This window comes from Musca domestica, unplaced genomic scaffold (genome assembly GCF_030504385.1).
Source record: "Musca domestica strain aabys unplaced genomic scaffold, Musca_domestica.polishedcontigs.V.1.1 56, whole genome shotgun sequence".
In the NCBI taxonomy this organism is placed as follows: domain Eukaryota; kingdom Metazoa; phylum Arthropoda; class Insecta; order Diptera; family Muscidae; genus Musca; species Musca domestica.
The window spans coordinates 1024445-1041720 of NW_026712356.1; the positions used below are offsets into that span (position 1 = coordinate 1024445).

The 17276-nt window shown below is 35.8% G+C and overlaps 1 protein-coding gene across 1 annotated transcript in view; it reads right to left on the bottom strand.

Annotated features, from left to right (window-relative positions):
• Nucleotides 1-17276, bottom strand: part of LOC101895704 (uncharacterized) — a gene marked incomplete in the record, with an annotated part of 445807 nt that overhangs the window by 304900 nt on the left and 123631 nt on the right. The window contains 3 exon segments of the mRNA XM_059128648.1: nt 10978-11029; nt 12639-13005; nt 13100-13513. Coding sequence (XP_058984631.1) covers nt 10978-11029; nt 12639-13005; nt 13100-13513 — 833 coding nt within the window.

Sequence of the window (17276 nt, forward strand, 5' to 3'; positions counted from 1 at the left end):
TAACTTTCCAGAAGTCCCCTATCTTAGGAAGACCTGTCGATGGTCCCCCATGTATAGAAGACTTCCGGAAGGCTTCCTCCCGAAGGCCTCCAATCTATAGAGGACCTCCCTAAGGTCTCCTATCTATAGAGGACCTCCCTAAGGCCTCCTATCTATACACGACCTCCTGAAGGTCTTCCATTTATAAAAGTCCACCCGATGGTCTCCTATTTATAGAAGATATCGCAAAGACCTTTTAATCGTCTTCCACATATATGATGTTCCAAAGGTCTCCTATCTTTAGAATCCTCCCAGATCCTAATTTAAAAAAACACATCCCAAAAGAATTTACCTACAGAAGACCTTCTTAAGGTCTCCAATTTACAGAAGACCTCCCGTAGATCTTCTATCTATAAAAGTCTTCCCGAAGGTCTCCTATATATAGAAGATCTCCCGAAGATCTCCTATCTACAGAATACTTCCAAATGTATCCTATCCGTAGAAGATATCCGAAGATCTCTAATCTATCTATCGATCTCTCGTAGGCTTCCTAGCTATAGAAGACTTCCCGAAGGATTCCTATCAATAAAAGACCTCCCGCAAGCCTCCTATCTATAGAAGACCTTCAAAGATACCCTATAAAAAAGTTATACAAAAGGTGGCCAATCTATAGAAGATTTCTCGAAGGTGTCCTATCTACAGAAGACGTCTCGAAGATCTCATATCTTTATACGACCTTAGATGGAATCAAATCCTATCTATTGAAGACCTCTCGAAGGTCTCGTATCTATAGAACACCTACCCATGGTCGCCGGAAGGTCTCCTATCTATGAAAGATCTCCCGAAGGCCTGCAGAAAATGTTCTGAAGGACGTCTATTCGTAGAATAGACCGCGTGAAGGTGCCTATCCATTGAAGATCTTCTGAAAAACTCATAAAGGGGCTTCCTAATAGTCTCATATATGCCTCCGAAAGTTCTCCTATCTACTATCTATTGAGGTCTTCTGTCTAAAAAAAACACCCCGAAAGTCTCCTATCCATAGAGGATCTCCCAAAGGTATTTTATCAATAGAAGACTTCGCCATGGCCTCCCATCTACAAACGGTCTTCAATTTATAAAAGGGTCTCTTAAAAGCCCTCAATCTAAATAAGGCCTCATGAAGGTTCCGTTTTTAAATAAGACCTCCTTTAGATCACCTATCTATAGGGGACCTTCTGAGGACCTCCGAAACCTCCAATTAATTGAATGTCAAATACACAAGAGCTTTATTTTCCAATTTTTAATTTTTTTCTTACTGACAATTACTTTTGCCCTTTAGTGTACAATATTTGTGTGCCTAATGGCTCTAAAGTTTTAATGGAAAATTGTGCGTAAATCAAAATAAAAAAGTTGCGTAATAGCATTTACTCATATTTGTTTTCAAGATAAAAGTAAAAAACTATGCTGGCCGATTGAAAAGGTAAACAAAGTAAGAATGAGAAACAAAGCAAAACTGAGGGAAAATAACTTTAAAACCGGTAGAATATAGCTATCACCAGAAAGGATAGTTTGTAGTATAGTCATGCATTGCATATCTTTTGTTGTCGTTGTTATTTTTAGCTTTATTTGTTTATAAATATTTTTTTTTCAATTTTATGTGTTCTCTCCCTCCGTTTCTCTATTCCACCTGTTGCAACTCAACAAAAAGAAACCAACAATTGCAATAAAGCCAATTTAGTTGTTATGGTTTTTCTTTCTAGCATTGTTCACAGCCAGCTCACACTGGTATTTGGAAAATCTTATCGCCTACATAGTTAGTAGATAAGGTGAGAAGCCGCTGCCGCTATATCGATGTTGAATGTAGAAAAAATATATATTTAATGTATTTGTTGCTATTGTTGTTTTTGGTTTTGTTTAGTAGGTTATGGTTGGAGTTCAAACACAATAACCGAATAATAAATTATTTAGGTTGGCCTGGTTTGGAAATGGGAAAATGAGTGCCATTGTGACCGAAACAAATTAATTAGCAAGGGTGTATTAAGTGGCGTTAAGTTAAACAAGAAAATGTATCAACTGAAGAATGGAATCAGAAAATTTAGGTTTAGAAAATGGTTAGAATCTAAAAATATCACGACTCTCGCAAGGTCTTTTAAGGGGTTTGCGTCTCCCATACATAAAAAGTCTACATAGGGTTTTCTATATATGGAAGGTCCTCTATCCATAGAAGATCTCCTGTAGAGCTTCTATCCATAGAATACCTCCTTAAGATTTCCTATGTATAGAAGAATCCTTAAAGTCTCCAATCAATAGAAGACCTCGCGAAGGTCTCCTATTTGTAGAATACCGCCTTCCCATAAAAATCTTCTTTCCATAGAAGACCTGCAGAAAGGTACTCCGAAGGTTTCCTATTTATAGAAAACTTCCCTAAGGTCTCCCAACTATAGAAGACCTCTCGAAAGTATCCCATCTACTGAAGGCCTCTCAGAGGTCTGCCATCCATAGAAGACCTCTCGATGGCCTCATATATATATATATAGAAGAACTACTTAAAGTCTTCATTGGCAAGTAAGCCAAAATTTCGGTAGATTTTCTGCATATTTTCGAAAATGTAAAATATTTCAGAAGCAACTATACAGGGTGAGATAAAAAATGCAACAAAGTCAAACGGCATAATTTTTAAATGTTTTTTATTTTATTTAATGAAAGCAAAAAATGTCGGAAATAGCATCCAATTTTAGAACAAGTTTAGATTTGTTCGAAATTGCCACCTTTGGCACGAATTATGGATGGCCAATGAAACCGTCACACGTTGCCCGAATGTTGTTCTGCGGTGTTTTGGCCCATTCCTGACGATGCGCTTGCTTGAGGTGATCGACACTTTGGAATTTTTAGTGCCAACCTTCCTTTCCAAAATACTCCAGACACAATAGTCCAAAGGATTGGTATCCGGAGATTTTAGTGACCATTGTGCGGTATATATGAAGGGAGGAACCTCATTTTGTAACCATTCTTGGGTGGCGGGTGCAGAGTGCGATGGTGCTGAGTCCTGTTGGAATGTCCAAGGTCTGCGGCCAAAAAGTTTGCTTGCCCAAGGTTTTAATACACCCTCCAGAATATTTTCGCGACAATATTCGGCATTTATTCTGATGCCACAGTCGTTTAATACGAGCGGAGAGCGACCATTGGCTGTTATGGCGGCCCACACCATCACCATGGCCAGCGCATGAGTTCTGGTGGCCAACCGAAGATGCACATTTCTTTGGCAAGTAAACACGATCACTTTCTTTACAAACTTCTGGACAACAAATGTTTCTCATCGGAGGAAAACTAATTCCGCAGTTGACCACTTTCGGCCAAGCGAAGCAACTCTGTAGCTCTTTTGAATGTATTTTCTTTCCATTGCGGTGTAAGTTCTTGCAATTTTTGGAATTTCAATGGCTTTACCCCAAGCTCATTTTTCAATATTTGCCGAATGGAATATTGCGATTTGTTCAGCTCACGAGTCATTTTTCGGCCACTGCGACGCGGGTTTCGATCAAGTCGCTTCTTTACTTTTCGAAACATTTCTGCTGATGTTGCTGTTTTCTTCCGTCCACTTCCTTGACGTCGGGCTACGCTTTCAGTATCACGGGCTACGCTCCCAGCTGAAGTGCTCTAACGTAGCCACTTATGGTTCTCCAGTCAAATATAAAGAAATCACACTATCACGCTTGAATTACATCATGAATAGCTCTTTTTCTGGAGAATTCTCACCAAAATGATTTTGTACGCTTGTAAACAATATAATGAGCTGTCACTGGAATAATTTTAACAGCTGTCGGACGAGTGGTTTAGAAAAGAAAACAGTCTGAAATTGGTTGCAGTTTTTTCATCTCACCCTGTATTCTTTAATATTATTTAAAAAAGACTAAAGTACAGTCCTTCTCCTCCGATGCCGTATTTTAGTTCTGTTTCATGAAACCCGGTTTCTTGGAAAACCTAACATTTTCACACCTCTAACGTTTAATAAAAACCATGGTGTTGGGGATTCGTTACCTTTTTCATAGACCATCATCGTCTTTGTGAGACCAAAACAATGAACCAACAACAGTGTTAAGAAGGTATTTTTTCCCCCACTAGCAGTTTGGCTATGGCAGCCAACACAACATTGCCCAATAGCATGGAGATGGAGTGAGTGCTAGTTTAAAAGTTGTTAATGTCGCCATGGTAATGCTAACAGATAGCCAGATATGAAGGTGCATTAGTTGTTGCTTAAATGCAACAACAACAACAAAAATGAGAGGAAAACCAAAACGTAACAGAAACAAGTTAAATAAAAATGGTAAACGCAGTCAAGACAACTCAAAAGGAAGGGGTGGTAGGGGGAGGTGGTGTCTACTTCCATACGAGAGACTGCAAGCAACCAACCAATTTAACCAACTGAACTAAACTGGCGGTACACACAAAGTTGACATTTTATGTTTTTTCAATTAACCCATCATCTCTGTCGATGTTGCCAGTATTAACTGGTGAACTTACTTCCCCCTGAAAGACCTGCGAGAAAAAGCATAGATGAAATATATGGCAATTAAGAGCAACTATTTTTGGAATTTTGTTTCGCCTGCTAGTTTTTCCACAGAATAACACGGCAGGTAATAACATTTCACTGCGACATGACTGGCTGACTGGAACTTTTTTCTATTTTGTTTTATGTTCCCATGAGGATTTTGGTAAAAGTGTCATTGGTGTTGTTGCCATGGCAGAGAACTGCAGCAACACCAACAGGTGGTGTTAGTATTTTTTTGTTTCTTTTCCTAGCCCCTAATAGACTTGTTTGGGAATAGCTTTTATAGAGTTGGGTATCCATGTATGTCTGTAAAAAAAAAAACTCATTTGAACTTATTTTCCAAATTTGTTAAGTGTTTCTCAGAAATTTGCCACTGGAGAACTGCAGCCACATTCCATGATTTTATGTTATTTAGGAAAAAAATGGAATTTTATGTTATTTAAAAGAATGGAATCAAATTGAAAACTAGTGAACTAAAACAATCTTAGGGAAACTTCAAAGAAATTCCATTGCTGTCAAAAGAAATTCTTTAGTAAAACTACACAGTTTCCCATAAAGATTCATTTGAAAGAAAATTTCCATATGCTACAATAAATCACTTTTGATTTCGATTTGAAACAAACTGTGGGTTAATAAACAAAAACTTTAGTTTATAGCAACATAAAAATCGAATAAATTGAATTTATTTGTGCAAATTAATTCGTACAAAATTAATGGTGTATACCAAAGCAGCGAACGTCATTATTAGAAAAAATTTGCAAAAAAAAAAAATAATGAAAACAATTTTCATTTGAGAAAAAAAAATCCCGTCTTACTTACAGCCTGTTTTTGTGACATTATTATACCCTACAACACTATGTGTTGGGGGTATTATAAGTTTGATTGGGCCAGAATTTATGAAACACCTCGAAATATTGGTTTCCCATATAGGAAAGTATATATGGATCTTCCTAGCTCGCCGAGCTGATCGTCAAATGTTTAGGGGTTGAAATGGACCAAATACTGAAAAAATGTCGGATTTTGCAGTAGCTATACAGGTCGCAATTATAGACCAATCGACGCGGAATTTCGCATATAGCTAGAGTTTAGGGCGGGAAGAAGCCTACCAATTTGGGTGGTCATCGGATAATATTTAGCGGGTAAAATAGACCATATCTTTTGTGTTGAAAAAATTCTTAATTTTTCAATAAACCGCAAATATTTTAAACCCTGGCGAAATCACAAAGCCATGACAAGGATATTTCTGGTCTTTACATTGATGTTAACATCCAACAAATCGGATATATAGCAAAATATGTGCGATATATATGTCTATCAAAGATATGCTTGAAAGATCTCATATATGTCAAAAACGGCTGAACTGATTTCGACAGTTCTCATTAATTCAGAATGGCCTCTTGGCAGGAAAGAAAAAACGTCTAAAAAATCGCATAAAAATATCTCTCTAAAGATGAAAATATTGATTTTGTAAAATTTTCTCATATTTTTTCAATTTTGTCATATTTTCATTTTGAATTAAACATTTGGTAATATTTCTACAGCTAACAAAACTAAGTAGTTAGGATATCAGGATATCATATACAGATCGCATTTATGGCCCGATCCTAACGAAATTTTGCATGGGGATAAGATCAGGGTCAGAATAGAAGCCTACTCTTTTTGGAGATGATCGCCATATATTTAGGGGTTGAAATGGACCAAAAAAACTGCAAAGTTGTCAGCAGGGCGTATTATTGCCCGATCCTCACGCACATTTCAATGGGGGTTACGGGCATTGCAAAAAGCCAAGCAGTTTTGGATGGCCATCCAAAAATATTCAATGTGTGAAATAGTTTGTCAGCTTTTGTAGACAAAATGTCCATTCCAGAGACTTTTTGGAGAATTCACAAATACAGGAAAGACACACTTCCGACTATTTCGTTAACGCTGATTTCGTTAAAGAATATAGTCAAATATCTGTATCTCATATAGATGCGTTTCAGTCAAAAACCAATAATAAATGTTAATCTTTTGGCACTTCTGAGAGATTATAGGTCTTTGGGAAATATTGGATCCAGATCTAGGAAGACCATTTACGTACAACATCTACCAATAAATTGGAAATGAGCAAATTAGTTTAAGTTGCTATTATTCGAAAATTAGAGAACAATATCTTGTGGAATTCTTTCGAGTATCTCGCCTATATAAACTGTATCGTTTATTATAGTGTTGTAGGGTATTCAACGGTCCCGCTCGACTGAAGCCTTTGCTTACTTGTTTTTTCCTTTCGTTTGAATTTTTATCGAAAGAAAATACATTTTGGGTTTTTGTAGCGCATGTTTTTTGTTTTGTGAGTGACAAAAACAACGAAGCTTTTTTCCACTTCACTTTTTTTGGTTTTTTTGTAACGAAAAAAATACAAACGAAAATGTCGGAAAAAACGAGAGGAGACCCATCGTTTTGAACAGAAATTGGCTTTTTGTTACAGAATCTCGCCAAAATTGTATGTGTATGACGGGTAAATTATATATTAACTATTTTTACATATCAAATTTTTGTTAGCGGATCATACAGGACCATATTCTTCAAATATTATCTCGACATTTTTCAATTTCATTTTACAATTTCTTGATGAATTTTGATTTTTTTTTTTTTTGGGTTGCCACAATCGGCACAACTCCTAATGCAATTATATAAAAAATTAACAATATAATGGTTAGGGAAACTCTGACACATCAAAACTTTTCGGAAATGGACAAAAAATGTTAAAATTTTTATAAAATTCCATATAAAAACGAATACGTTTGAATACGAACGATTCGAGTGAAAGTAAACCACAAGTGGCTATGGTGAGAGCACTCCAGAATTGAAATGTGAATAAATCTTTTGTGCCTCCAACCATCTCTCGTTACCGTGATACTGGTAGCAACATTAGCAGAAAAGGTTCGAAAAGTAAAGAAGCGACTTGGTCGAAACCCGCGTCGCAGCGGCCTATAGGCCTACCATCTATAGATACCAATTCACAACATTCCGCCTCTAGAGGGCCTCTTTAATCACTTGCCTTCATAAGTCCTTTTAAAAACCTTTAATTTATAAAAGAGCTCTTAAGGAAGTTTTCTTAATGGACCTGAGTATATAGGAAATATCTCCTTCTAAATATCTATATGACCTACCAAAGTCTCCTTATAATAGAAGATCTAGTAAAAGCCGGGTATATCTACATGTAGCAGACAACATGAATCTAGAAGACCCTTTAAATTATTAAATCTTTAGAAGACCTGTTAAAGGTTTTACGGATCCATATCTAGGAGAACTTTCAATATGCCTCTACTTCCAAAAAAAATTCTTAATTTTGTAATATCTCTAGAAATTAAAGGTCTTCTATCTATACAAAGCCTCTTAAATATACTAGAAGGAAGAACTATACTATGAGCCTTTTCATAGTATAGTTTAGAAGACTTTATTAAAGTTTCCTAACTTTTAAAGATTTTTTAAGGATGATCATTTGTATTTCTTTCTATTTCGAAAAAATCTTTAGCCGCTTACATGCTCTAGGAGGCTCCTAGTCTAGCTTAGAAGACTTTTAATCGATTTTCAATTTTAAAAGAGTTCTGAAAGGTCTTCTAACTTTAGGAGGCTTTCTTAAAGTCCTTTATCTGTAGAAGGTCTCCTCCATTCCTAGAATGCCGCGAAAAGGTAGTTTAGAGGTCATGTATACCCGGCGACCTATTTTCTTAGCAGAAAGTCATTTAAACGTCGTCTAGTTTAGGAAATCTTATAGAAAGACACCTTTAAATGTCATTTGCTAAGAGACCTCTTAAAAGTCTCTAGTATCTAGAAGATCTATCAATGTGAGCTGAGCATATCGCAATATTCCATTCGGCAAATATTGAAAAATGAGCTCGGCGTAAAGCCATTGAAATTCCAAAAAGTGCAAGAACTTACACCGCAACAGAAAGAAAATAGACTCAAGAGAGCTAAAGAGTTGCTTCGCTTGGTCGAAAGTGGTGAACGGCTGAATTTCGTTTTCTCCGATGAGATAACATTCGTTGTCCAGCAGTTTGTAAAAAAACAAGATGAAAGTGTTTACTTGCCAAAGAGGTCAGCCGAAAATGTGCACCTTCGGTTGGCCACCAGAACTCAAGCGGTGGCCATGGTGATGGTGTGGGCACATTAACAGTCGATGGTTACTCTCCGCTCGTATTAATCGACCGTGGCATCAGAATTAATGCCGAATATTTTCGCGAAAATATTCTGCAGGCTGTATTAAAGCGTTGGGCACGCAAACATTTTGGCCGCAGACCTTGGACATTCCAACAAGACTCAGTACCAACGCACTCTGCACGCGCCACCCAAGAAAGGTTACAAAATGAGATTTCTCGCTTTATTTCCAAAATCTCCGGATACTAATCCGATGGACTATTGTGTCTACAGTTTTTGGGAAAGCAAGGTTGGCGCTAATCACTCCAAGCAAGCGCTTTGCCGGGAACGGGCCAAAATACCGCAGAACAACATCCGTGTAGCGTGTGATGGTTTCATTCGCCGTTTGAATGCCATAATTCGTGCCAAAGGTGACCAATTCAAACAAGTCTAAACTTATTCTAAAATTTGATGCTATTTCCGTCACTGTCATAAATCTTTTAGATAGAGGTGATGACAAAAATGGAATTTTTTTCTAGGGATCGAATTCTAAACCAATATGTTACATTAAAACAATACAGCTGTTTAATCATTAAAAATTGCCGATATTGCCACGCTAATTGAGGCATATGATTTTCAACATAACCAAATAAAACCCGAAATAATTTTTTGAATAAACCCCACTGTTTAAATTGTGTATGAAGTTTTGACCTTTTGTTCTGTTACAAATTTCAAAAATATTCCGTTTTTAAAAAATGTGGTCAGTAGTGGCAGCCCATCCAGCTAAAATACTAATTACAAATCGTATTTCTTACCCATTATTTTATTATTTAAGGGTATGTCGCTCAAAATAAGTAATCTTTTTTTAAAATTCGAGAATTCCACCTCTAGCGGTCCACGCAAATCGAAATTATATCAAATTTAGCACAATTAAAACTTTTTATGCACATAAGTAATTTCGAGAATTATGCCCATATCCCAAGCCGCCAGTAATGTAATTTTTAAATTACATTTCTCTTACTTCAAATTTTACCAAATTTAGTACCGTTTAGTACTTTTCGTATACAAGAGTACACGCTTCGAAAACTACCTACTTTCATCGTCCTTACTCCTCAGCCGTGATTCCCATTCCAAATTTCAAGCTCCTAGCTCTAACCATTCACATGATACGAAATGGTACCAATTGCAGTATATTTTGGTACTTTTCGTACTTATTTCGAGCGACAAGCTCTGGCTAAGATAATGGGTTAGTAATGCCATTTTTAATGAGTTTTTTTTGCTAAGTTTTTCATACCCCCTCCCCCCCACCCCCCTACTTTTTTAAATAAAACTGTCTTTGTTACTGAAATCATTTTTTGTCAATGACTGACGAATTCTTTCTTGAAATATATTTTTAGACACGAAAGACTGACGATGTTTTGCGGGGAAGTCATCGATCGCAATTGGAACTAAACTGGCGAACTCTCTTCATCACTTATACAGTTAACGTTGTTTTTTTTTAGGTATTTATTGAGGATTAACTTCGAGCATGTCACAATCATGAAACGGAGATACCGATAAATTATATCATCTATCATTCTATACATAGTTCCTCATTCCGTGGTAAAAATTAAGTGGGTAGCATAAATATGAATGAACACAAATGTGGAGCTTTGCGCATTTTTTTTTTGCAGAAGTTTCAAATGAAATATTTCAAATTAACACCAATGTTTTTTGGTGAAAAAAAAAAATAAACAACAACGAACACAATGAAACATGATATTAATCCCCTACTACACCACACCTAGAAATTTGAAGGTGCTGGGTCAGCAGCAGTGCTGGGTGAAGAAGACAAAAAAAAACGCTATAATGCCAACAACAATAGATAACAAATCAGATACAACACTGATATGGCGGGGCCGGTAATCGTCAATGGAATTGTGTCCATTCAGAAATAAAAGTAAAAATATTTCCTGATTACGATGCAGATAAGATTTCACAACAACAACACCATCAACCAAGCAAGTGACTTGGAGTTGGCGAACATGGAATGGCGCAATCACTGGAAACTATGATTATAATCGATCGATCGATGGATGGATGGATAGTTCACATCGATAACTACTCTTTAAATGAGTAACTTGTTTTGGAAGCAAAAAATAAATATTTAAAGATATGCAATGCAGTGCTCCCTAGATTTTCTAAAGATTTTTTTCAAAAAGGTTTGAAAGAAAGCTCAAGTACCAAAAACAAAGAATTTTTTTTTTGGTGAGAATCATAAATTTATACCAAAATTGCCACCAAATATTTCCGAATAGTAGTAAGAAAAATATCTTAAAGATAGTTGATGTTATAAATTGTACAAATATACATACCGGGTGCAATTGGTTGATATTCCTGTTGTGGCAGTAGATAACACGTCAAGACCTACAGGGGAGAGAGTGACGAAATAAGGCGGTTAATGATGATGACACATATTAGTTGATGACTTAAAACAATTGAAATGAAATATATTTATTCTAGTTGTAAAAAAAATAGGCAGTGTGATTAGTTAAATAAATAGAAAATTATTTTTGCTGCTGGTAACAAATTGAAATGTAAACAAAAAAAAAAAAAAACAGTTATTTTCTTTTTTTTTTGCATGATAGTAATAAAAGCCGCAAAATAGAAAAAAAAATTAAGTTAATACTCTTCAGCTATCAAGGATCGATTTTGTTCTACTGAAAAAACCCACAGCTTTTTTTTTTTTTTGAAGAAAAATCTTTGTCTACTGAGACAATTTTTTTTTTTCTGTGGAAAAATATCCTCGTCTGCTGAGGAGCCAATTTTTTTCAAGGGACAAAAAACCTCTGATATTGAGGAGCCAATTTTTTTCTATAGAAAAATAATCCGCAGATGTCAAATTTATTTCTATAGAAAAAACATCCTCAGTCACTGAGAATCAGCTACTGCTCAAAACTAAGAAACCAATATTTTTCTACTGAAAGAAAAATCCTGATTAGCTGAGGACCCCAATTTTTGTTTCCTCATTTACTAAGAAAATATTTTTTTTTAAAAAAAAAATCTTCAGCTACTGAGAAACCCATATTTTTTCCTATAGAAAAAAATCTTCAGCTACAGAGGACCCAATTTTTTTCTATAAAAAAAAATCTTCTGTCACTGAGAAACGATTTTTTTCCTATGAAAAGTCCGTAGTCACCGATTTTTTTATACCCTCCACCATAGTATGGAGGTATGTCATTCCTTTTGGAACACCTCGAAATATACATTTTAGACCCCACGAAGTATATATATTCTTGATCAGCATAAAATTCGGTGTTCGTCCGTCTATCCGTATGTGGAAATTAGTCTAGCTTCCGAACGAAATGAAGTTGGTCGCTAAAATTTTACCTCCATATTTTCGGTATTTTGGTGATTTAAACGACATTATTCACCGGAATGGTTTCAAATTTGGTATTTGAGGTTCGTAATGTATTATAAAGCCTACTACAGAAAATTGTCCGTGCAGGTCCAGGTTTTGGTATAGCCCACATATAGTGGTACCTTCCGATATTCGGTATTTTGATGATTTTTGCTACATTATTCACCGTTTTTTTTTTTTTTAAGTTTCGCATTTGAATATTGTAATGGCTTATGACAAAAGTTGCCTATGCAGGTCCACGTCGTCGTATAGACACAAATATAACGCCTACATTCGGTATTTTTAAGATTTTAACAGAATTTTCAACGGATTTTTTGTTTTGAAAATTGCCAAATTTGTGCCAATTGGTGGAGGGTATTCAAAGTTCGTCCCGGTTGTGATGCCAATTTTTTTTATAGAATAAAAAAAAATAATTATTTATATTTCATTCATTTCATCTTTGAACAAAAAAACTTTTTCATTTAACTCTCTTTTAACTTTCTATCATTCCAATTTAAATCAGACCACCTCAAAAGCTTCACTTCCTTTTTCAACACACAATTGAATGCCCGTTGCAAAAGTAAGAACAGCATTGAAATGCAACAACAACAAAAATGCCAGCAACAATCGACTTACCTGTTCACCAGTCTCCTCATCTGTATCCGGCTGAAATGTCAACAATGGCTGGGCTTGATTTTCCGACAGCCAAACGGCTTTCAATTGTAAATTCACCAGAGAGTATGGCAGATATTGCAATTGATTTCCCGAGACATCCAACACGTGCAGAACGCTGCAATTACCCAACTCTGGTGGCAATTTTTTCAATTTGTTATCGCGCAGACTGAGCACTCCCAGGCTGCTGCAATTGCCAATTTCAATGGGCAGATATTCGAGGGCATTGCGATCCACATTTAAATTGCTTAATTTGGTCATTTGGCCAATGGAGGCTGGCAATTCGGATAGGAAGTTTTCGGTGAGTATGAGTTCTTGCATGTTTTCACAGCTGTGGGAGAAGAAAGTAAAACAGATGAATGTAGAATCATGGTATCAATCCGAAAAGTATTTCGAAATAAAATTTAAAAGATTTGTCAACTTACTCTCCAATATTTGTATTGAGTCTTTGTAAACGATTTTGGTCCAATTTCAATATTGTTAAGCGATGCAACGATGCAATGCCATCCGGCAAAAATTCCAGGAGATTTTGTGCCAAATCCAAATCGGTTAAGTTCACCAAACCACTGATTTCATTCGGAACTTCTTCCAGGCGATTTTCTGATACGTCCAAATAGGTCAGATTGCTCAAGAGTCCCAATTCCGGTGGCAATTTTGTTAATTGATTATGATCTAGCCAAAGTTCTTGGAGGGCGGGCAAATAACCCAAATATGGTGGCAGTTGTTCGATTTCATTATCGCCCAAATCGAGGCGTTTCAGTTTTGTTAGTTTACTAATGGACTCGGGTAAATGTTTCAAGAGGTTCTCACGCAATTCCAGCGATTCCAGTTGGGTAAGGCTGCGAAAAAAAAAGAAATTGAGAAAATGAATTATTAAAGCAATAAAGAGAATATGTATTGACAAAATAAATTTCAAAATTGTCAAAAAAATATATATATTTTTCTCTTTGAAACAAATGTTTTCATATTTTTATACCCTACAACACTATGTGTTGGGGGTATTATAAGTTTGATTGGGCCAAAAATTTTGTAACACCTCGAAATATTGGTTTCCCACATAGGAAAGTATATATGGATCTTCCTAGTTCGCCGAGCTAAGTCGATCTAGCTATGTATGTCCGTCCGTCCGTCTGTCCGTCTGTCCATGTTAATTTGAAATCACTCTACAGGTCGCAATTATGGCCCGATCTTCACGAAATTTAGAATGTAGGTGGGGCTTGGACCAGAATAGAACCCTATTGCTTTTGGAGATGATCGCCAAATGTTTAGGGACCAAATACTGAAATACTGAAATGGACCAAATACTGAAAAAATGTCGGATTTTGCAGTAGCTATACAGGTCGCAATTATAGACCAATCGACGCGAAATTTCGCATGTAGATAGAGTTTAGGGCGGGGAAGAAGCCTACTAATTTGGGTGGTCATCGGATAATATCTAGCGGGTAAAATAGACCATATCTTTTGTGTTGAAAAAATCAACATTTTTCATTAAACCGTGAATATTTTAAATCCCGGCGAAATCACAAAGCCATCACAAGGTTACTTCTGATCTTTACATTGATGTTAACATCCAACAAAACGGATATATGGCAAAATATGTGCGATATATATGTCTATCAAAGAAGATATGCTTGAAAGATCTCTTATATGTCGAGAACGGCTGAACTGATTTCGACAGTTCTCATTAATTCAGAATGGTCTCTTGGCAGGAAAGAAAAAACGTCAAAAAAATCGCATAAAAATATCTCTCTAAAGATGAAAATATTGATTTTGTAAAATTTTCTCATATTTTTTCAATTTTGTCATATTTTTTTGGCATATTTTCATTTTGAATTAAACATTTGGTAATATTTCTACAGCTAACAAAACTAAGTAGTTAGGATATCAGATCGCATTTATGGCCCGATCCTTACGAAATTTAGCATGGAGATAAGATGAGGGTCAGAATAGAAGCCTACTCTGTTTTGAGATGATCGCCATATATTTAGGGGTTGAAATGGACCAAAAAACTGCAAAATTGTCGGCAGGTCGTAATTATCGCCCGATCCTCACGCACATTTGAATGGGGGTTACCGGACAGTGCAAAAGCCAAGCAGTTTTGGAGGGCCATCCAAAAATATTCAATGTGTGAAGGAGTTTGCCAGCTTTTGTCGACAAAATACGAAAATGTCAATTCCAGAGACTCTTTGGAGAATTCACAAATACAGGAAAGACGCACTTCAGACTATTTCGTTAACGCTGATTTCGTTGAAGAATATAGTCAAATGTCTGTATCTCATATAGATGCGTTTCAGTCAAAAACCAATAATAAATGTTAATCTTTTGCCACTTCTGAGAGATTATTGGTCTTTGGGAAATATTGGTTTCGGATCTAGGAAGACCATTTAAGTGCAACATCTACCAATAAATTGGAAATGAGCAAATTAGTTTAGGTTGATATTATTCGAAAATTAGAGAATGAAGCCTAATGGTTTTCTTTTATTATTTGTCACAATATCTTGTGGAATTCTTTCGAGTATCTCGCTTATATAAACTGTATCGTTTATTATAGTGTTGTAGGGTATTCAACGGTCGGCCCCGCTCGACTGTAGCCTTTGCTTACTTGTTTTTATATGAGTTTGATGAGAAGTTTTAAGAACTTATTAGAGCTATAATTGTGATTTTTATGGAAATAAATTGAGGGACTAGCAGATCCATAATCATATACATGTGAATAATATTTTTCGATTGAGGGAGGGAGAGACGGAGGGACAATATTCGTCATTTTCAATATTTTTCAAGAGTCCTACAGTACTTTAGTAATGGTTTTTTAAATGTGATTTCCAAAAAACCTATCAGAGATAAAATCGTGAATTACACTGTGAAATACAAAAAATAATCCAGGAAAATCGAGCAGATTACGAATGTAGAGCTAACAACTAAAAAAGCTGTAAGTTCGGCCACGCCGAAATACCGAATGTAGTCATATTAGGGTCTATACGACGACGTGGACTTGCATAGGTAACTTTTGGCATAAGCCATTACAATATTCAAAAATCGTGAATAATGTCGCTAAAATCATCCAAATATCGAATATCGGGAGGTACCGTTATATGGGGACCTACACACACAATTTTCTGTTATAGGCTGTAATATCCATTACGAACTTCAAATACGAAATTTGAAACAATTCCGGTTAATAATGTCGTTTAAATCACCAAAATAGCGAAAATAGGGAGGTACCGTTATATGGGGGCTATACGAAGACGTGAACCTGAACAAACAATTCTCTGTTATAGGATGTAGTATCCATTATGAACCTCAAAGACCAAATTCGAAACAAGTCCGGTGAATAATGTCGTTTAAATCACCAAATTACCGAAAATAGGGAGGTACCATTATATGGGAGCTATACCAAAACGTGGATCTACATGGCCCATTTCCAATACCAAAAGTCCTGCAGACATAATATACATATCAGTTTAATTTTATCAACCTACTTCATTTCGTTCGGAAGCTAGAGTGATTTCCACAGACGGATAGACGGACGGACATCTAATTTTATGCTGATCAAGAATATATATACTTTGTGGGGTCTAAAATGTATATTTCCAGGTGTTACAAACGGAATGAGAAACTTAATATACCCTCCATACTATGGTGGAGGGTATAAAAACTTGCACCTTGTACCTAAAACGAAATTTTATATTGCATTCAGCCCCAACTCTATAAAAGACCCGAGGAAAAATTAATCAAAAATTTAGAAACAATTTCGATTTTTTTTTTGGGCAACATTGATGTAAATATTTTCTTGGTATATAATGCTTGTAGAGATTTCTTTCGTTTGATAGCTTGTAGTGAAATTTAATGAAGAATGATTTTGCCTTTGAGTTCGTCTCTCTAAACTGATGTTTTGCAGGAGTATTTTGCATTAACTCACAAAAAGTATGGCTTTAACCCTATACACATCCAACATGTGTCTTTAGCTAAGTTTTAGATTTTTTACGTCTTGCAGGACCTATAGTAGAGTTTTATGCCAAATAATTTTGTAGAGTATATTGACATGCCACGATCCCGTTTAAAGATATTTTTCACCATTTTTTTTAAGAAAAAAAGGACAAAAACACTCGTTGGAAATTTAAAAGTTTTGACTATTCCTCGTATCTGCCGACTATTGTGTCTGGAGTATTTTGGAAAGCAAGGTTGGCACTAAAAAATACCAAAGTATCGATCACTTTTAGCATGCGCTTCGGCAGGAATGGGCCAAAATACCACAAAGCAAAATTCGGTTTACATTACCCGTTTGAAGGCCAAAATTCGTGACAAAGGTGACCAATTCGAACAAATCTTATCTTATTCTATAATTCGATGCTCTTTCCGATATTTTTTGCTTTCAATCAATAAAATTTAAAAAAGACACTTATACGTAAAATGCATGGATTCCGAGGAAACTTAATCCAAAAATATCCAAAAGTGTTGAAGAAGGGTTAACTTGCCCTCCCTATTTAGGTTACTTTGCAATGTAAACTTTCAAAACGCCGATACACATGTCTTCTATTTTTAACCATACTTTCACAATCCGCTGGATTTTCCCTGTAGTTTTTGAAAATTTTGAATATTGTC